Source organism: Somniosus microcephalus, chromosome 22, assembly GCF_052327205.1.
Source record: "Somniosus microcephalus isolate GS21.2 chromosome 22, FLI_Smic_1.0, whole genome shotgun sequence".
Lineage (NCBI taxonomy): Eukaryota > Metazoa > Chordata > Chondrichthyes > Squaliformes > Somniosidae > Somniosus > Somniosus microcephalus.
The window spans coordinates 41772301-41793484 of NC_141008.1; the positions used below are offsets into that span (position 1 = coordinate 41772301).

Consider the following 21184-nt stretch of genomic DNA (forward strand, 5'->3'; position numbering starts at 1 on the left):
CCCCGGAACCCACGCCCCCACTTACCTTGGGCCCGGAGGTCGCTTGACTTTCCGCTGCTTCCTGCTGACTTCCCGTCTGCTTTGGGCAGGAAGCCGGCCAGTTAATGAGGGAGGGAACATTCCCACCTGTGTGTGGGATATGGACCGCAAGTGTGAGCAGTCTATAGTTCCCTCCAGAACTCAAAGCCCTCCTGTACGTAATGTATACACAGTGCAGCTCCAGGGGAAAACGATTCAAAAAATCATAAGTAGGACTTGCGGCCAATTTAGCTTCACCTCAGTTTAAATGTTTGAATTTTATCTGCACAGATGGGAAAATGGCAGAGTGGGCCAATCCCCAAATCTGGCCTGTGCACCCCACCTCTGATGCTGCAGCTGTGGTACAGGACAGCATTCCACAGCTGCCGTCACCATCACCTGACATGTGCTGAAGGAAAGAATATCATTAAATCAAAATTGCAAGGTGTAAATGTTTGCTGGAGAGCGAGGAGGGGAAACCTGATTCATTTCTCATCACTGCTTGTGAAAGAGCTCCGATTAACCGCTCTCTGTGGCCTGTTACTCTGCCTAATGGCTCCTGCTGTCCAAACGCTTCAGGTTACTTCCCATTACTGTTTGCTGCTTGTGTGTATTAACAAGGGACAACTTATTGGAAGTGCGAATGAGCTGGCTGGCAGCCCCTGGCCGGCCGGCCTGCCTGCACAGGCTCCATTTTAATTAAGATGTATCGCCATTTAATGCCGGCGGCTAAGGGAACGCACCTGGTAGAATGAGCCTTTCAACGTGAGTAATGTGTGGACGGCTCCAGCCGGAATCCAGATGAGCGAAGTGAGAGCGATGACCCAACCGAGAGCCTGAGCCCACTCTGGGTATTTGTAATTGCCGTAACGTACAGGCTCAAAGTCAATGACAACAAACACCATAATAATCTGAAGAGAAAAAAAAACCAGAAGAATTAAGGCTTTTCAAAAGAGCAAAAATCAGAAACACACAAATACATGTTTGTGTTCTACTAATGGTAGTAGAAAACTTTGGGAAGGGGGAGAGGATATTTATGAATACTAAAATAATGCATGAATGAGCACTACAAACAATGCTTTTAAGTACTTATTATGGGCAGGAGTGACTGAAGTAAATTGCCATAATTACTGCTGCTGGACTCAAAGGGTCAGCCTGGTGGAATTATTAGAGGTTTTTCAAAGGGCAAGGCAGCATTTTTGCATAAAGCATAATTATTAAAGGGGAGGGTAACTGTGCAGTCAAGTACCACAAATCAATCCTTGCAGCAGTCCTTTGCCTTTAAAGAAAATTAATTTTGTTCCCCCTAATAAATATACAAAAAAAATCTTATTGAGGGTCACAGTGAGTACAGAGTGAATTTAAACAGTTCAATAAAAAAAAGCAAAGATTTAAAATGTTATAACCTTTATTTAGTTCATTAAACCCAGTCAGGCACCCCGAGGGCCATGAAATGCACACTTGTTTATTAAAAGACTTGAACTAGAGGATGGGTACGTACGAGTATCAGTACAGGAGACAGCACCAGCCAGCACACACGGAAGTAAATCCCCGGCCCTTTTCCCAGCATTTCTGTTATGTTCTGTGACAGCTGAGGGACACCTTTAAAAAAAATGAAACCGTCTTTGGAAAATCTTGCTGAAAATTCTTGTGCGGCAATAACTTGCGTAATGCCTGGGGATTTTTTTTTAAGTCAAAATGATTTTAAAGCAAAACTGCTTTGGTTTTTTCAGCTTCAGCCAGTTTTAAACAAATCTGTTTCAGTGGCAAAAAGGGATTGTGACACTTCGACAAGATTGTAACAATTTGTGATTCTCAAAGTGAGTGAGGTCGGTGTTGGGTAAATGGCACATTTCCCTCATGTACCACTTGTCCGGAAAGTTCAGATCCAGGTCAGCAACAGATGGCCGGTGCGCGTGCTCCCTGCTCTGCCCCATCAATAGGATAAGTACAGAATAAAATTGCTAATTGAAAGTGAACTGAACTGGGCCAAATACAACATCCACATCTGGCTCGGTTTGAGTTCGTCAGATGTTTATTCACCTTGGAGATTATCTATGTGAAAATAACCTAGTAAATTGCAACCAATGCATTTGCAAAAGGGGCAGACCCTGCCTGACCAAACTCTTTGACTTATTTGAAGAAGAGACTTCCAAAGGGGATGCTGGGAAGCCCTATGATATAGTGTAACTGGACATCCAAAGAGCCTTGGGTAGCGTTTGCACGAAAGGACTGAGTGTCAACAGCGAATGTCACTAGTCTACTTGCCCATGGACAGCCTCATAGCTGAGGCTGATCCCGTCTTTATTTGATGGCCACACGTGCAAACTTACAACAGGGTGTTGTTGATAGTGATCAGGAGTGAGAACTGACCGATGTACCCTTCCTTAATCCAGCCGTGCACAGACCCAATGAGTGTTCCTCCTGCCTCCCTGGTTAACTCAGCAGTCTGGAGATCAAACCTGGTAGCTTACTCACTTCCTCCAAATTAAAGGTGTTGCTATGGGAACCCGCATGGGTCCTATCTATGCCTGCCTTTTCATGGGATATGTGGAACATTCTTCGTTCCAGTCCTACTCAGGTCCCCTCCCTCACCTCTTTTTCCGGTACATCGATGACTATATCGGTGCCATTTCCTGCTCTCGCCCTGAACTAGATAAGTTCATTCACTTTACTTCCAATTTCCACCCTTCCCTCACCTTCACATGGTCCATCTCCGACTCTTCTCTTCCCTTCCTTGACTCCTCTGTCTCCATTTCTGGCAATCGGCTATCGACAAACATCCACTACAAGCCCAGACTCCCACAGCTACCTGGACTACACTTCCTCCCACCCCACTTCCTGTAAGGACTCTATTCCATTCTCCCAGTTTCTCTGTCTCCGCCGCGTCTGTTCTGACGATGCCACTTCCATACTAGTGCTTCCGACATGTCTTCCTTTTTCCTCAACCGAGGATTCCCCTCTACTGTGGTTGACACAGCCCTTGACCATGTCCGTTCCATTTCCCGCACTTCTGCCCTCACCCCTTCCCCTCCCTCCCAGAACCACGATAGGGTTCCCCTTGTCCTCACTTTTCACCCCACCAGCCTCCACATTCAATGGATCATCCTCCGCCATTTCCGTCACCTCCAGTGTGATCCCACCACCAAACACATCTTCCCCTCACCTCCCCTTTCAGCATTCCAAAGGGACCGCTCCCTCCGCGACACCCCGGTCCACTCCTCTATCACCCCCAACACCCCTTCCCCTTTGCCCAGCACCTTCCCGTGCAAGCGCAGGAGATGCAACACCTGCCCTTTTACCTCCTCCCTTCCCACTGTCCAGGGCCCCAAACACCCCTTCCACGTGAACCAGCGATTTACTTGTGCTTCTTGCAAATTAGTATACTGTATTCACTGCTCACGATGCAGTCTCCTCTACATTGGGGAGACCAAATGCAGATTGGGCGACCGCTTTGCGGAACATCTCCGTTCAGTCCATAAGGGTGACCCTAAGCTTCCATTCGCCTGTCACTTTAATTCACCGCTTCACTCCCACTCTGTCCTCTCCATCCTCGGCCTCTTACACTGTTCCAACGAAGCTCAACGTAAGCTTGAGGAACAGCACCTCATCTTTTGATTAGGCATTTTACAGTCTTCTGGACTCAACATTGAGTTCAACAATTTCTAACTATAACCCCTGCCCCCATTTTTCATGCTGTATGATTTTGCCATTCCCATTTGCAACATTTAATCTTTCCTGCCTCTTACCTAAGCACAGTATGTTCCTTCAATTCCTTCCTCCCCTCCCTGTCTCTGCACCTGTTTAATATCTGTTACATCTCCAGCTTTTTCCAGTTCTGATGAAGGGTCCCAGACCTGAAACGTTAACTCTGTTTCTCTCTCCACGGATGCTGCCTGGCCTGCTAAGTGTTTCCAGCATTTTCTGTTGTTATTTCTGGTAGCTTAGTGTTCTGTGTGGCTCCGTTAGTCACTGCCTCACATCAGGCATTCTTCTTATTTTTGTCTTCATCTGTCCATCCCCTTTAATCAATCCATTTAATTTCGCTGGCAGTCAAGTGGCTGTGAGCCATATGTATCGATTTCTGTGGTGGTGTAGTCACTGGATCAAAGTGTTATTTTTGCATGACGAGGGCAGGGTCAGCTGGGAGTGTCCATGGTGGTATAGTGGGCCTATACATCTACTTTCTCCAGCGTTTAAATGATGTTTTGCTGGCTTTCTGTGCCATTGTTGCTGTGAGAAACTGACTTTAAAACGTGTCCTTCCATCTCAGGTTGCTGCTGGTCTAATGGACCCTTTGTGTGCGTTCTTGGCCTTCCAATGTCTTTCCATTTGTGTATGTCAGTCCCCTGTCAGTTTAATGGGTCCAATGCACCCTTTAGTGTTGGGAGGAGCTCAGTGTTATTCACTTATGCTTTTTATTAAATGGAGTTAGGATTCTTTTAATTCTGAGAGGTCACATCGAACGTCTAATGTATATAAAGCTTCGGCCTACCCTCAATTTAATTGATAGATTTTAACTTAGCAGATTGATATCTGTTCTTCTGTATTCAACAGTTATTGCCATGATAAAGATTACACCAACTTCTTATAACTTAGGGATTGCTGCCTTGATAAGCAGTTGGCTTTAATTTTGATACAGAGTTATTTGATTGAATCTGTGTTGAGATAGGTTCACGATAAGGCGCACAGCAGACGTACCATAAAGCCAACAAATAGCAACCACCTCAAAGAAAACCAGGAAAACAATGGATACTTGAGCGGTGTAGTGGTCGAGGAGCTGGAACACGTAAATCCCACCCTGAAATGACATTAAATTAAGACTGATGTTAAAGGCACCCAAGCAATGCTTAGGACTGAAAGATGCAAGCACATTAGAGTTCTGATCCCGCTGAATGACAGAATTTGAGAGCTAGGAGGCAATAATATTCGAACAAAAAACATAAGAATATTTAGGAATAGGAAAAGACCATTATGCCGAAACATAATTTTTTAAAAATAGGTCAGCCCTTCTCCCTCCATAAGATGAGACACATGGTGAGAAGGCAGCTGGGTGGGGGTGGGGGGTGGACCTCTGGTCATGAATTTGGCATTAACGAACAATATAATATTTGAATAAGGTGATCTGAACAGATTTGTGCAGAACAGCAGTTTCTGGCATTGCAAACCAGAAGCTCGAGTGTGCCCTTGTCCACTGACCAAGCATGGAGACCTCATCAACAGCAGACATTTCCCGGTTCTCCAGTTGTGCTATATTCCGATTAGAAGGCCCGAGATTATAACAATGACATTGGAATCAGGCTGAAATGGTACTTTCACCAGCCTTGGAGTGAAGTGAAGGTATCTGATCCAGCCTGGAACATTTGAGACAGAAATTCCAGACCAGATGACAGAAAATGTAAAAACAGGTTCAGGAATACAAGTGTAACATGCCGTGGAATTCTCTGTAACAGCAGGACGGTTGTAACAAGCGCAATTACATCACCTCGGCTATGGCAAACTACTATAATGCATTATGAAATTGTATGATTAAATCCACTTAAGATACGCCCAAAGTTATCAAGTTATGCGGATGACCTTGCCCTGGCAATGCAAGCAGCCACCTTCAACGACATCGAGTCCACCTTGAACAGGGACCTAAACACCATGGAGGAATATATCCAGAAATGGAGGCTCAAGCCAAACTGTCACAAAACAACAATCACTGCATTCCATCTTGATAATAGGAACGCTAAGCGCACCTTGAAAGTGACCTCCTGCAGCAACATGACCCCACTCCGACCTATCCTGGGGTGAAGCTGGACTACAAGCTAACCTTGAAGGAGGTAGCCACCAAGTCGAAGACAAGGGTCAACCTGGTCCAGAAATGGGCAAGCACCAGCTGGGGAGCATCAGCATCAGTGCTACGGACGTCAGCAATGGCCCCTGTGCACTCTGTAGCTGAGTATTGTGCACCGGTATGAACCAGAAGTAGCCACACTCGACTTGCTGATGTCCAGCTGAACTCTGCAATGCGGTTCACAACTGGAACCTTCAAGTTGACCCCAACACCCTGGTTGCCCGTGCTGTCGCACATCGCTCCCCCAACCATTCGCCACGATGCTGCAATCCTCCGGGAAGACCAATGAACTGTGGAAAATGAACATCTCCCCATCCACCAGGAACTCAACAGCGTCCCTCACCACCGCTTGAAGTCGCGCAAGCCCTTTTGGACCCACGCGCCTAACCTTCGACAATGCGACTTCAAACCCTGATGATGCTTGGAAAGCCAAATCGAGTTCACGAGAAGTCGCAAACAAACACCTCGTGAAAGACCCGACGTGGGAGATCCCTGGCTTCGGTTTTCCTCGAAGCTTATGTGCAACCCTAAACCGCATCCGCACAAACCACGGCAGATGCGAATACTTGTGGCACAAATGGAGAATTAAAAACTCTCCAGTGTGCGACTGTGGTGACCCAGAACAGACCATGGAACATAGAACGACTCAATGCTCGATTCACAGCGACACTACCCCTGACACAATTATCTGGCTTATCCACCTAAATGTAGATGTAGAGCAACAACCACCTACTTGTTGCTCTACATCTACATCAGCCAGTAATTAAATACATTTCAGCCAAAAGTTTGATCCAAATAAAGAATTTTCAGCCAATACTCATTGTAAAGGTTCATACTCAGAAATGCATTTGACTGGCACTTGGTGAGAGATTTACCTGTGTGACGTTTGGAATTCCCAACAGTAAGGCTACGACACAGACAGCCAGCACCACAAACTCTTTCCTTTTCAGGTATTTCAGTAGCTGGTCCTGGTAGGCATCCATTAGACTTGTCACCATCACCTCAACCATGGCAAACTGTAAAATAAGAGAGAGTTAGAAGAAACATGGGCAAAGTAATTGCATGGATGTATTTTAAATGAGTCCCTGACTTCTTATGGAAGGTGTATGTGTTCCTTAAATAAAATTCCAATACCATCACTAACTCACTTCAATACCATTTGCTCAGTAGAAATATAAAATAAATAATCTATTACCCAAAATTGAAGGGAACACAATCACTATTTTAAATCTTAAGCAACACGGAATCCTGTCAGAGTCAGAATCTTCTTACAAACGTTCTGCACCCGAAACACAATCCACCCTTCCCCTTTTCACACGGTGGGCCTGCCATGTAGTTCCAGTATTTGCTGCTTTTTAAACTCTCTCATTTTTCTCTCTGTTTTATGTTTGGCACTATGCTGAGGAATAACATTATTGTTCAGAGTCCTGCTGATTAGGCAACTTGCTGTGCAGCTTGTTGTTTATCAAATGCTGTTTCTTTATTACACAGAACCAAATCCACAAACACAACACACGAACAGTATGATTTTAAAAAACTACCTGAAAAGAGAAAGGTGTGGAACTGGGACTTGTAACTTGGTGAGTTTACTGGACTTCGTAACTTTACTGGACTGAACAAAACAGAGGGCAGGGAGAACAGCAGGTAAAAGTCATGAGTCACAAAGGAGCAGATAATGGATTTAATGGTCTATGCATGGGTTTTTACGAACAGCTGGGAAGAGGTGAAACACTGGTGGATGATACACAATAATCATCTCAGTCAGGCAGTGCAAAGTCATTAGAAGGACTCCTCATTAGGAGTGGAAACAACTCCATAATAAAACGGAGCAAAGTATATCGTGGATGTGACAAAAATTGTGTATTTTTGTGTACGGTTGATTTGGTAGCTGTCACTTTAAAACTTAATCATTGCACAAAGAGAATTTAGCAGCCAGTTAAAGCCTGTCCTAAAGGTTGTTAGTCTCCCTGAGTCCCTGGTAAAAGGTACGGTATGGAAAAGATTCACCTGGGCATCCTGGATACAAGCTGAAGTGTGCAGCTGTGGGTGTGACAACATCTCAGATAATTATTATGTAACATTAGTAGAAAATTTAATGTATTCTAGATATATAGACCAAGATTGGTTCAGTTTTTTATTTGACACACTGTTCCTTTTTTGAATTTGAATGGCTAGTTATTCAAAATCCAGGTTTCCCAGGAGACTCTTTTCCAGGCTATAAAAGAGACAATTCTTTTTAATCAGAGTCAGTTGAAGATTCTCTTAAAGAAGGCAGTTATGCAGTTGGAAGTTCCTATGAGAAAGGTAGGTAGGAATCTCGTGAGGAGATAATTTGAAAATCTCAGAAAATATGGGTTAATATTCCTGATGCCTCACTACATGCACTTGAAAGTCATTTATAAGAAATTAAATGAATTCCTAGAGTTAAAAGAAGAAAGAATTTGCATTTATATAGCACCTTTCACAACCTCAGGATGTCCCAAATTGCTTTACAGCCAAGGAAATACTTTTGAAGTTTAGTCACTGTTGTAATGTAGGGAAATGTGGCAGCCAAATTGTGCATAGCAAGGTCCCACAAACAGCAATGAAATAAATGGCCAGATAATTTGTTTTAGTGATCTCTGTTGAGGAATAGATATTGTCCAGGACAGTGGGAGAACTCTCTTGCTCTTCTTTGATTACTGCAGCAGGATCTTTTGCATACACCTGAGAGAGCAGAGAGGGTCTTGGTTTAACATCTGATCCAAATGGCAGTACCTCCAACAGTGCATCACTCCCTCAGTACTCCACTGCCTAGATTATGTGCTCAAGTCCTGGAGTAGAGCTTGAACGCATAACCTTCTGACTCAGAGGTGAGAGTGCTGTCAATGAGCCAAAGCTGACAGTAAGGCTGAAATTATAGAAACATAGAAGATAGGAGCAGGAGTAGGCCATTCAGCCCCTCGAGCCTGCTCCACCATTCAATGAGATCATGGCTGATCATTCAAATTCAGTACCCTGTCCCTGCCTTCTCCCCATATCCCTTGATCCCTTTAGCCTTAAGAAATATATCCAACTCCTTCTTGAATATATTTAATGAATTTGCCTCAACTGCCTTCTGTGGTAGAGAATTCCACAGGTTCACCACTCTCTGGGTGAAGAAATTCCTCCTCATCTCAGTCCTAAATGGCTTACCCCTTATCCTTAGACTATGACCCCTGGTTCTGGACTCCCCGGCCATCGGGAACATCCTTCCTGCATCTAGTCTGTCTAGTCCTGTTAGAATTTTATAAGTTTCAATGAGATCCCCTCTCAATCTTCTAAACTCCAGTGAGTATAAGCCCAATCGACACAATCTCTCCTCATACGTCATTCCTGCCATCCCAGGTATCAGCCTGGTGAATTATAAACAAATAATCTAACCATCTAGCAATTGAGGCATAAGAGCGTGAAACTGAGACTGGGACTGCGTAGCCTTTTACCTCTGGCACTGGGATTCAAATTCTGCCCGACTCATGGGATGATGGTTTTTTTCATCTGCCTGGCGAGGGATCCTATGATTTTGAGCAATTGCTCATCCAACTCCTGGTGAGCACAGGCCCTTGGCTCTCAATTGACAGACATAGAATGACATTGTAATCTTATTATTTTGTCTACTTGAGGAGTTAGATAAAATATTTGCTACTGTAAATATTCATTTATTAAATCATTGTCGGATAACTTGCTTGTTTATGATTTGTTCAATAAATTTGTTTCAGCTCTTGAGCTGATACTGTGTGCTGTTGGTAACAGCTGAACAGTCTCATTTACATTACAATACATCAAGGCACCAGCGAGACTGCAATTTCATATTTATCTCAATTACTGCAGCTTTTTTGTGTAAATCAACACACTAATGTTTAGATATATTTAAAATAATGATTCATTACCTGTTTGAGAAGATACCCGAGGTTCTATTTTATATTTGACAGAAGTACTTTCTTGATTTCATTATTTATATGGTCAAATCTATTTGAATTTTCTAATGTGGTGAGAAAAGATGATTAATTTTGCACTCCAAATGTAATTTTACTGGGCTGATATAATCTGGGGGACTGGACATTACTGTGTGCGAGACAATGGTCTGTTCTGAATTGTTAAAGTGGTGAGAAAATGCAATATCACTGAGGAATTGTAGTTGACGGTTTCATCCCAGAGTTGCTGGTATCTGTTGGACAGATTTCTTAAGAGTTTTTGAGTGATTCAGAATTTGCTCACAGTGCAGATTATTTTTAACAGTCATCTCCTACCTGTATGCAAGTAGAAAAAAAAATAGTAAAACTGGATGCAATTCTCTGCTGCTGTCGTCCCTCCCCAACCATCACTGTAGCCTGAAGTTGCCAATGTTTTACAATGACTCTTACCTGACTGTCGAGTCCCAGAAACAGCAGCATAACAAAAAACAGCACCGCCCACAGGGGAGAAACCGGCATTGTAACAAAGGCTTCTGGGTAAACCACAAACACCAGTCCTGGGCCTATAAGGATAAGAGCCAATTTAAGAGTTACTGACTGCAGTATTAATAAATCATGAAATAATTATTACAAGAAAAAATCGGTTTGCCTCAGAAATATACTATTACTTGCTGCAATTTTTTTCTCACCAATTTTCTCCTCTCTCCTCCTCTTCCATTGAAGGTATCGCTGGGCACAGCTCTACCGACACCTTTTCTAATGGCCATTAATCATATGTGACCCAGACATTGAGTGTTGGCAAACTACTCAACAGTGAGGGAGTCACGGTCAAGCCCATCCCTCTCTTCACCCAACATCCACATAGTTGCTGGATAGTGAGCAGGAGCTCGCTGAGTTTCCTCTCTCCAACTCAGGGGCGCAGAGGCCAATTGTCGCATTTCTACCATTGCCTTAGCCGAGATCAGCTAATTCAATACAGACCGGGGCTCAAACTCAAACCTTCCTGGTTCTTCGAATGTGCTGAGCCATTTTGCCGGAAATACGGACACTTTTATTTTTTCCTTCCACACTGCAATATACTGCTCTTAGAACTGCATCTGTGCAGAATACCCCATCCCCACAACCAAGAGATATGGAAATACTGGAGATAGAAACACATTTGCATGCAAATAAATATGTATTTCTGCAATCTGGTTAAAGCATGTAACCAGAATTCAAATCTCAGTAAATCATTGCAGCTCCTTTTTGCATCTCTGCACTCACTTACCATCGACAGCAATATCATCGATCGGGACATTAATCATATGGGACATGTATCCAAATGCAGAGAAAATGACAAATCCAGAAAATATACTTGTGGCTGAATTAGTCAATGAGATGGCCAATGTATCTCTGTGAGGAAATTAAAACATAATTACCAAATGTTAATATACAGCTGTGAGCAATATGTTCACAAATTAATCAAGTATTTGAGAAGATTTATAAACAGAAGAGTTTCCAATTCTTAATAATTAACGTCTCTTGCCCGGGGGATGCCCCTTGCCCAGGGGATGTCCCTTGCCCGGGGGACGCCTCTTGCCCGGGGGACGCCTCTTGCCCGGGGACGCCTCTTGCCCGGGGACGTCCCTTGCCCGGGGGATGCCTCTTGCCCGGGGGACGCCTCTTGCCCAGGGGATGCCTCTTGCCCGGGGACGTCCCTTGCCCGGGGGACGCCTCTTGCCCGGGGGACGCCTCTTGCCCGGGGGACGCCTCTTGCCCGGGGACGTCCCTTGCCCGGGGGACGCCCCTTGCCCGGGGGACGCCTCTTGCCTGGGGGACGCCTCTTGCCCGGGGACGTCCCTTGCCCGGGGGACGCCCCTTGCCCGGGGACGTCCCTTGCCCGGGGGACGCCTCTTGCCCGGGGGACGCCTCTTGCCCGGGGGACGTCCCTTGCCCGGGGGACGTCCCTTGCCCGGGGGACGCCTCTTGCCTGGGGGACGCCTCTTGCCCGGGGACGTCCCTTGCCCGGGGGACGCCCCTTGCCCGGGGGACGCCTCTTGCCCGGGGGACGTCCCTTGCCCGGGGGACGTCCCTTGCCCGGGGGACACCCCTTGCCCGGGGGACGTCCTTTGCCCAGGGGATGCCTCTTGCCCGGGGACGTCCCTTGCCCGGGGGACGCCTCTTGCCCGGGGATGTCCCTTGCCCGGGGGACGTCCCTTGCCCGGGGGACGTCCCTTGCCCGAGGGACGTCCCTTGCCCGGGGGACGCCTCTTGCCCGGGGGACGCCTCTTGCCCGGGGATGCCTCTTGCCCGGGGGACGTCCCTTGCCCGGGGGACGCCTCTTGCCCGGGGATGCCTCTTGCCCGGGGGACGTCCCTTGCCCGGGGGACGCCTCTTGCCCGGGGGTCGCCCCTTGCCTGGGGGACGCCCCTTGCCCGGGGGACGCCCCTTGCCCGGGGGACGCCCCTTGCCCGGGGGACGCCCCTTGCCCGGGGGACGCCCCTTGCCCGGGGGACGCCCCTTGCCCGGGGGACGCCCCTTGCCCGGGGGACGCCCCTTGCCCGGGGGACGCCCCTTGCCCGGGGGACGCCTCTTGCCCGGGGACGTCCCTTGCCCGGGGACGTCCCTTGCCCGGGGGACGCCCCTTGCCCGGGGGACGCCTCTTGCCCGGGGGACGCCCCTTGCCCGGGGGACGTCCCTTGCCCGGGGGACGCCTCTTGCCCGGGGGACGTCCCTTGCCCGGGGGACGTCCCTTGCCCGGGGGACGCCTCTTGCCCGGGGGACGCCTCTTGCCCGGGGGACGTCCCTTGCCTGGGGGACGCCTCTTGCCCGGGGGACGTCCCTTGCCCGGGGGACGCCTCTTGCCCGGGGGACGTCCCTTGCCCGGGGGACGCCTCTTGCCCGGGGGACGTCCCTTGCCCGGGGGACGCCTCTTGCCCGGGGGACGTCCCTTGCCTGGGGGACGCCTCTTGCCCGGGGGACGTCCCTTGCCCGGGGGACGCCTCTTGCCCGGGGGACGTCCCTTGCCCGGGGGACGCCTCTTGCCCGGGGGACGTCTCTTGCCCGGGGGACGTCCCTTGCCCGGGGGACGCCTCTTGCCCGGGGGACGCCTCTTGCCCAAGGGACGCCTCTTGCCCGGGGGACGTCCCTTGCCCGGGGGACGTCTCTTGCCCGGGGGACGTCCCTTGCCCGGGGGACGCCTCTTGCCCGGGGGACGTCCCTTGCCCGGGGGACGCCTCTTGCCCGGGGGACGCCTCTTGCCCGGGGGACGCCTCTTGCCCAAGGGACGCCTCTTGCCCGGGGGACGCCTCTTGCCCGGGGGACGCCTACCATCCAGAGGTGGAAAATTGGCCCTAATATGTCGGAGGGAATTTTGATTTTATCAGGCAATTTTTTATTGAGAAACCAAACTGCTTGCTAAGCTGAAGGGCTAAGGCCCATAGTGCAGGTTGAAAAAAGTGAAAAGGGAAGATGAGATAAATTAGGAAGCAGCGATTAGGTGACACAAAGTTTGGGTTTTAGAAACTTGAAGAATGTAGGAGAAAGAAGGACTGAGGGTGTTTGGAATAATGAAGCTACAATGGCTCATTAGACCCTCAATTAAATAATAATTTTAGGGGCTCTCTCATAGTCTTAAAAATCACAAAAATAAGTACAGACAAGGGAGGCCATTTGGCTCATCTTTTATAGAAAGCTTCGACCCTCCCCATTACAGCGTCTAACTGCCTTTTGATTACTTTCAGAGTTCTTGCTTCTACTGCCTTACCAGAGTCCTGAACTTGCCGTTTTCTACCTCTGTCCCCTTGTCCTGCAGTCATTGTTTTACTTGAATAGTGCCCTGGATTAATCTTTTCTATTCCTCTTAGTGCCTTACACACCTCTATAAGGTCCTGTCTCATTTACTTCTTTTCAAAGCCAAGGAGCTTCCTTATAATTCCGTCATCTAACACAAGCCCCGTGGCTGTTCTCTGGGCTGTTTCTGGGACTTGGATATTTCCCGAAGACCTGAATGACCAGAACTGAACACAGTATTATTTTGCAAATGTGAATCCAGATCATTTATGTAGAGCATCAACGGTCGGGGCCCCAGCACCAGTGCTTGGGACACTCGACTCAATGCAGCTGCCCAGCCTGACTTTACTCCTTTAACTAGTGGCCCACTGCTTTCCCCCTTTCAGCCAATTCCTGACCCATTTCCAAGTTTTACCGAGAATACCCACTGCTTTAAGTTGTGCAGCAGCTTTTCATGTGGAACATCAAAGGCTTTCTGGAAGTTTAGGTACACTGGGGTAAAATTTCAACTTCATGGCCTAGGTGGTAATCTGGCAGGACAGACTATTTATAGAACCCACCCAATTTTCATTCTATTGAAATCTTCGGTCATTTTTATGGGGATTCCACAGCTCTTCTGCTGGTTAGAGCCAAGGGGTGGGAGAATCCCCATGGAAATTCAGCCCCCTACATTCCACTACTAGAGCTACCAGTCCACCATTTATAAAGCACATTTTCTCTCAGAGAAATGTGCAAATAATAGGGTAATAATAATGGGGGATTTCAACTTCCCCAATATTAACTGGGATAGTCAGAGTGGGAAAGGCTCAGAGGGTGTAGAATTCTTAAAGTGCATCCAGGAGAGCTTTTTGAGCCAGCATGTAGAAAGTCCTACAAGAGAGGGGGCGGTACTGGACCTAATTCTAGGGAATGTGGCCGGCCAAGTGGAAAAAGTGCTAGTAGGTGAGCACTTTGGTGATAGTGACCATAATATGGTAAGATTTAAGGTGGTCATGGAAAAGGACAGGGATGGGCCGGAAATAAAGGTTCTAAATTGGGGGAAGGCCGATTTTAATAGGATAAGGCAGGATCTGGCCAAAATGGACTGGGATCAGCTACTTGTAGGAAAATCCGCATCGGAGCAATGGGAGGCTTTCAGAAGGGAGATTGAGATCATACAATGGCAACATGTTCCCGTAAAGGTCAAGAGTGGTTCCAAAAACCACAGGGAACCTTGGATGTCAGGGGATATACGAGAATGGATTAGGAAAAAAAGGAGGGCTTTTGGTAGATACAAAAGGCTAAAGACGGAGGAAGCCCTAGAGGAGTACAAAAAGTGCAGGGGGATACTTAAAAAAGAAATTAGGAGATCAAGGAGGGGCCATGAAATAACACTGGCGAGCAAAATAAAGGAAAATCCGAAGATGTTTTATAAGTATATTAAGGGTAAGAGGACAACTAGGGAAAAAATAGGGTCCATTAGGGACAAAAGTGGCAATCTGTGTGTGGAGCCGGAAGATGTAGGAGGGGTTCTAAATGAATTTTTTGCATCTGTTTTCACTATGGAGAAGGACGATGTAGACATAGAAATAGGGCGGGGGGACTGTGATATGCTCGAACATATTAACATCGAGAGGGAGGAGGTATTGGCGGTTTTAGCTGGCCTAAAAATGGATAAATCCCCAGGCCCGGATGAAATGTATCCCAGGCTGCTGTGTGAGGCAAAGGAGGAGATTGCGGGGGCTCTAACACATATATTCAGGACCTCTCTGGCCACAGGGGATGTGCCAGAGGACTGGAGAACCACTAATGTAGTACCATTATTCAAGAAGGGTAGTAGGGAAAAACCGGGGAACTACAGGCCAGTGAGCCTAACATCAGTGGTAGGAAAATTATTGGAAAAAATTCTGAGGGACAAAATTTGTCTCCACTTGGAGAGGCAAGGATTAATCAGGGATAGTCAACATGGCTTTGTCAAGGGAAGATCATGTCTGACTAATTTGATTGAATTTTTTGAGGGGGTGACTAGGTGTGTGGATGAGGGTAACGCAGTGGATGTGGTATACATGGATTTCAGTAAGGCCTTCGATAAAGTCCTGCACAGGAGACTGGTCAAGAAGGTAAGAGCCCATGGAATCCAGGGTGCCTTGGCACATTGGATACAAAACTGGCTTAGTGGCAGAAGGCAGAGGGTGATGGTCGAAGGTTGTTTTTGTGACTGGAAGCCTGTGGCCAGTGGGGTACCACAGGGATCGGTGCTGGGTCCCTTGCTGTTTGTGGTCTACATTAATGACTTGGATATGAATGTAAAAGGTATGATCAGTAAGTTCGCGGATGATACAAAAATTGGTAGGGTGGTAAATAGCGAGGAGGGTAGCCTCAGTCTGCAGGATGATATAGATGGGTTGGTCAGATGGGCGGAACAGTGGCAAATGGAATTTAACCCGGAAAAGTGCGAGGTGATGCACTTTGGGGGGACTAACAAGGCAAGGGAATACACAATGAATGGAAAGACCCTAGGCAAGACGGAGGGTCAGAGGGATCTGGGTGTGCAAGTACACAGATCCCTGAAGGCGGCGGAACAGGTGGATAAGGTGGTAAAAAAGGCATATGGGATACTTGCCTTCATTAGCCGAGGCATTGAATATAAGAGCAAAGAGGTTATGATGGAGCTGTATAAAACACTGGTTAGGCCACAGCTGGAATACTGTGTGCGGTTCTGGTCGCCACACTACAGGAAGGATGTGATCGCGTTAGAGAGGGTGCAGAGGAGGTTCACCAGGATGTTACCAGGGCTGGAGCGCTTCGGCTATGAAGAGAGACTGGGCAGATTGGGTTTGTTTTCCTTGGAGCAGAGGAGGCTGAGGGGGGACATGATTGAGGTGTACAAAATTATGAGGGGCATAGATAGGATGGATGCTGAGGAGCTTTTTCCCTTAGTAGAGGGGTCAATAACTAGGGGGCATAGATTCAAGGTAAAGGGCGGGAGGTTTAGAGGGGATTTGAGAAAGAACTTTTTCACCCAGAGGGTGGTTGGAGTCTGGAACTCACTGCCTGAAAGGGTTGTGGAGGCAGAAACCCTCACAACATTTAAGAAGCATTTGGATGAGCACTTGAAATGCCATAGCATACAAGGCTACGGGCCAAATGCTGGAATATGGGATTAGATTAGACAGGGCTTGATGGCCGGCGCGGACACGATGGGCCGAAGGGCCTCTATCCGTGCTGTATTACTCTATGACTCTATGACTCTATGACATTTAAAATAATAATAGAAAAAGATAACAATACAGCTCCATTGATTGAGTTCCACTGATTTTAGCTCAGTTATCAAGGCAATAATAAACCAAAATACTTAAGAATATTGTTGTTGAACTTGTTGTAACTTGACATGGCGATCAATGAGCCAAAACCAATGCCAATGGAATTGAAGACCTGGACAGCAGCATAAACCCACACCTGAGAATAAACCAAAGACAATGACTGTTGTTAGAAACTGAGCAAACAGCTGCAGCTGGAGTGCGGAGTGTATCGAGGTAACCCCAGTGCAACATTCTGAGTGAGGTAATGGAGAAGCTTTTCTCCCTGACTATCTGTGATAGGTTGCTGGCAGTTACATTGAACCATCTGCAAATGCAAAGTGATGCATTTTAAGACTCCATAGTTTAAAAAAGATTTTGCCGCCCCCTTTCCCCGCCACCACCCCCCCCCCCACCCACCCCACTCAATTTTCTCCCCTCTTGTCCTTAAGGTACAGATGTTTATGCTGGGCCACAGTTCTACTGGTGCCAGCTGCATTCCAGCACTTAGCCCAGGTGTCCATTCTTTGTGTTAAAGCTTAGCTATGAGTGTAGATGGGCTATTCAACCTTGAAGGGCACCATAACTCAATCCACATAAGCGTCATTTCCAGTAGGGACTGAATGGATAATAAGAATGCAGCAAGAGTCCTGCAAGATTTTTTTCTCCAACCTTAAACACCAGAGCACATTGTTTTAAAAATAAAAATATAATTTCTCCCCAATACACTGTAAATACAATAATAAATCTTTGGAGAGGTAAATTGCATAGCACAGAAGTGTGCAAAGATTCTTAAACCCTTACATGCAAAGGATATTGGAAGCTGAAATTATATAATTTGCCATTCTAGGGACTTATGTGCACAGTTACCAACAAGAACACAGCAGGGAAGAAATTGTTCCTGCTGATTTTTTTGATGAGGAATACCTTTAACACTGCGTGCAATATATGTCCTGTTGCTTAAGTACAGCTAACAGCAGAGTAAAACAACTTGATTGACAGCAAGAAAACATCAAAATCTAAGGAATCAGAGGCACTCTTAGTACTAGACTGTGAGAGCAGCCAGATAGCTGTCACAGTGGTGCAGATTGTACACAGTCTCAACAGGGTGAGCTGTAAATTGAGTTTTAAAAGCAATTTAACTCTCTGGGGGTCCTTTGACTGGCCTGGACCCCCAGTGGTGGGGCCCACTACACTCTTTGCAGGCCAATACACCTCTGCTCATTTGGCGCAATGGGTCCTATTTCAGCCTCAAGAGGGACTGCAGGCTTAGGGAGTCTCCTCCACTGGCTCCACCCCGGGCCATCGGTTGCCTTGTAAGGGGCGAATGGAGGTTCTGGCCCTTACAAGCCAGCCAGTAAACTCCCAGAAACAACCACGACCCAGTGCAACCTGGAGGGGTTGTTGTGGGGGGGGGGGGGAGGGGGCGGGGAAAGGTGGGGGTCAGCTGGTCTCCTACCAGTTACTATAGGAGAAGACTGGTGTAAAGAAAGAAAGAAAGACTTGCATTTATATAGTGCCTTTCACAACCATCGGTCATCCCAAAGCGCTTTACAACCAACAAAGTACTTTTTGGAGTGTAGTCACTGTTGTAATGTGGGAAAGGCGGCAGCCAATTTGCACACAGCAAGCTCCCACAAACAGCAATGTGAAAATGACCAGATAATCTGTTTTTGTTATGTTGGTTGAGGGATAAATATTGGCCAGGACATCGGGGATAACTCCCCTGCTCTTCTTCGAAATAGTGCCACGGGATCTTTTACGTCCACGTGAGAGAGCAGATGGGGTCTCGGTTTCAACGTCTCATCTGAAAGACGGCACCTCCGACAGTGCGGCACTCCCTCAGTGCTGCACTAGATTTATGTGGTCAAGTGCCTGGAGTGGGACTTGAACCTACAACCTTCTGACTCAGAGGCAAGAGTGCTACCCACTGAGCCACAGCTGACAGTAATCCCTGAGGAATTTCAGGGACCACTTATTAAATTTTCACCTGATACAGCGTGCAGATGTAGATGAATTGCCAGTGAATGACTCTTTCCTTACACGCAAAGACGAAGGCTGAGTGGAAGTATTTTCTATCTACAGTACTTTGGAAAGATTCAGTGATGAACAAGTGTTAACAGATGAATTCAAATTTTATACTCTGTGATTGTATCAATTGACTTTTTAACCTTATACATTTCAAACTTAAGCTTTCATCCTACCCTGCACACTAGAATTACTCCCAGGGTCTCCCAGAGACAAAAGAAAACAATCACAAATACAGTTTACAAGCTCTTACTTGGAACTGTTAGGCCTCAATTGGACTTCTGGTGTAGGGAACAAAGCAAAATGGTAACATTTCTGGGTACGGTGTAACCGGGACTAATTGTAACTGGATAATTGTAACCTGGACTAAGTTAGATGCCTGGGTGGCAAACTAAATCACATACAGTATTTGGGTATAAACAACAGTACCACTTCCATCTGAGGCAGAATTGGATTTCAGAACATCAATAAGTTGATATTAAAATGGACTTTTGAGATGGAGAAAATTGCTTTGATCTTCTGATAAGTAGACACTAGATAATCTTACCATCCTGTGATTCTGACAAGCTGTTAGATGGTCTTCTTAATATTGGATATTTACACACATTATCTCGAGAACATCTTCAGCGGACACATTCACTCAGTGTTCTATTTGACCGTACATTTCATTATAATAATCTGACTAACAGAGCGCTGCAACAAACAAGGTTTCATAGAGAATAATGCTCGTGTAGAAACATGAGACATAACTACTTTTACAGAGGGATCCTTTCCAGTCCTCAGTGATTGAAGACTGAGGCCCTAGTGGGTGAGTTTTGCTAGTCTCAGCTAAGGCTACACAAGTGAAGTGAACCTCCCAGCAGGCCACTGATAAGGCACTGACAAACTGTATCAGGATATAAATGGGATGTCTTGTAAGACACTTTGTAACGGAGATGTGTGTTAATGTGATCTGTAATGTGATTACACAACTGTGCCACATTAATCGCCGGTAACTACATTGATTTATTGCAAGTTAAGTCAAAACTTATTGAAATAAATTAAAAATCTTTGCAAACGTTTGCACAGTGCAGTAGGTCTCTGGGCCTAAAATCAGCAATCAGGTCTCAGCATGCATAATGGAACTTCGCGTTACTATTACTAACGATAAGAAAAATAATTATCTGTGATTAATTTATAAAAATGGGTCTTCATTCCATAGAAGCATATAAGGAGCCCCAAAATTAAACATCATGCAGTATGAATTATATTTGTTTAAAGTAAAGATTAGGTTTATTTTTCCTTTTGGAATAGGTACGTTTTCTTGCTGATCATCTGACTGACCTTTGATGCATTTGTTGGAATAAATTAAGTACACTACTGGATTGAGATAAGCCAGTTGAAATCTGGAGTTTTTTGGTGGACTTGAGTGTCCAAAATGTATATCTCAACAATTCTTCACCACATGTCGTATATGGGACATCAGGCTATGAAAACATCAGTGCAAACAATTTTTCTTTAATCTCTATATGACAGGATCTTCATCTCTGTCGATTGAGTTTATCACTTTGAAATTGGGGATCTATCTTAAGTTTCATCTTGATTTTATCTTGCCCAACAGACCTTCAACAGCACCAAAGATGTTCACCAAATAATGCAATCAGAGCATTCAGTGAATGATTGTTAGCATCTTCTAGAGCTTATCTTGTTTTTGTTCATTCAGATTAGTCTGCTTTACAGAACCAGCACTTTATCTTCTTTTTCTTTAGGGCAGGAGGGCAGGTTAGTGAGCTTTCATTGGGGTCGAGGTGGCTTTCAGATGTCACACTTGGCAATGGAATTTTGGAACGAAGCCAACCCTCTGTAGTAGATTTACGAATCTGATATCTATGGTCGGCAGGTCCACAGTACGCCAGAGCATTATTAGTGATTGATCAGCCAGCCTGAATCATTAATGGAGCCTGGGGTTGGGAAGACCTGTTACATGGGTGCTGGGATTCTTCCCATTCAGCTCCAGATTACCCTGTATCCCAGTACCCTAAAGAGTAAGGCGGTCTTGGTTTGACAAGAAGCAGGAAGCTTTCTTTTGGTGGTAGGCTATGTGGCTTTCACTGATTAAACACCAGCAGTGCCCCATTGTAAGTTGGTGGTCCCTAAGGCTTGGCTTTGCCAACCGTGCCTCAACTCTCTGGACTTGAGTAGTGGGCTGTGTCCTTCTGGGACAGAGTGTGTGGCCTACATAATGCCAGGGTGGGCTTCTCAGTAGCTTGATTTGGAGACTCTTAAACAGCATGATGGGTTTTGTGTGTGTCAGATGCCTGGCTGCCTAAAAACAAGCC

At 46.4% G+C, this 21184-nt stretch overlaps 1 protein-coding gene across 1 annotated transcript in view; it reads right to left on the reverse strand.

Moving 5' to 3' along the window:
- LOC147102210 (sodium- and chloride-dependent GABA transporter 1) overlaps positions 1-21184 on the reverse strand; it is a 113384-nt gene that overhangs the window by 8562 nt on the left and 83638 nt on the right. The window contains exons 6-12 of the mRNA XM_085964512.1: positions 16895-16998; positions 11057-11181; positions 10240-10352; positions 6733-6873; positions 4720-4819; positions 1520-1620; positions 762-929 (exon numbers count right to left, since the gene is read on the reverse strand). Of these exons, the coding sequence (XP_085820638.1) occupies positions 762-929; positions 1520-1620; positions 4720-4819; positions 6733-6873; positions 10240-10352; positions 11057-11181; positions 16895-16998 (852 nt within the window). The remainder of the gene's footprint in view (positions 1-761; positions 930-1519; positions 1621-4719; positions 4820-6732; positions 6874-10239; positions 10353-11056; positions 11182-16894; positions 16999-21184) is intronic.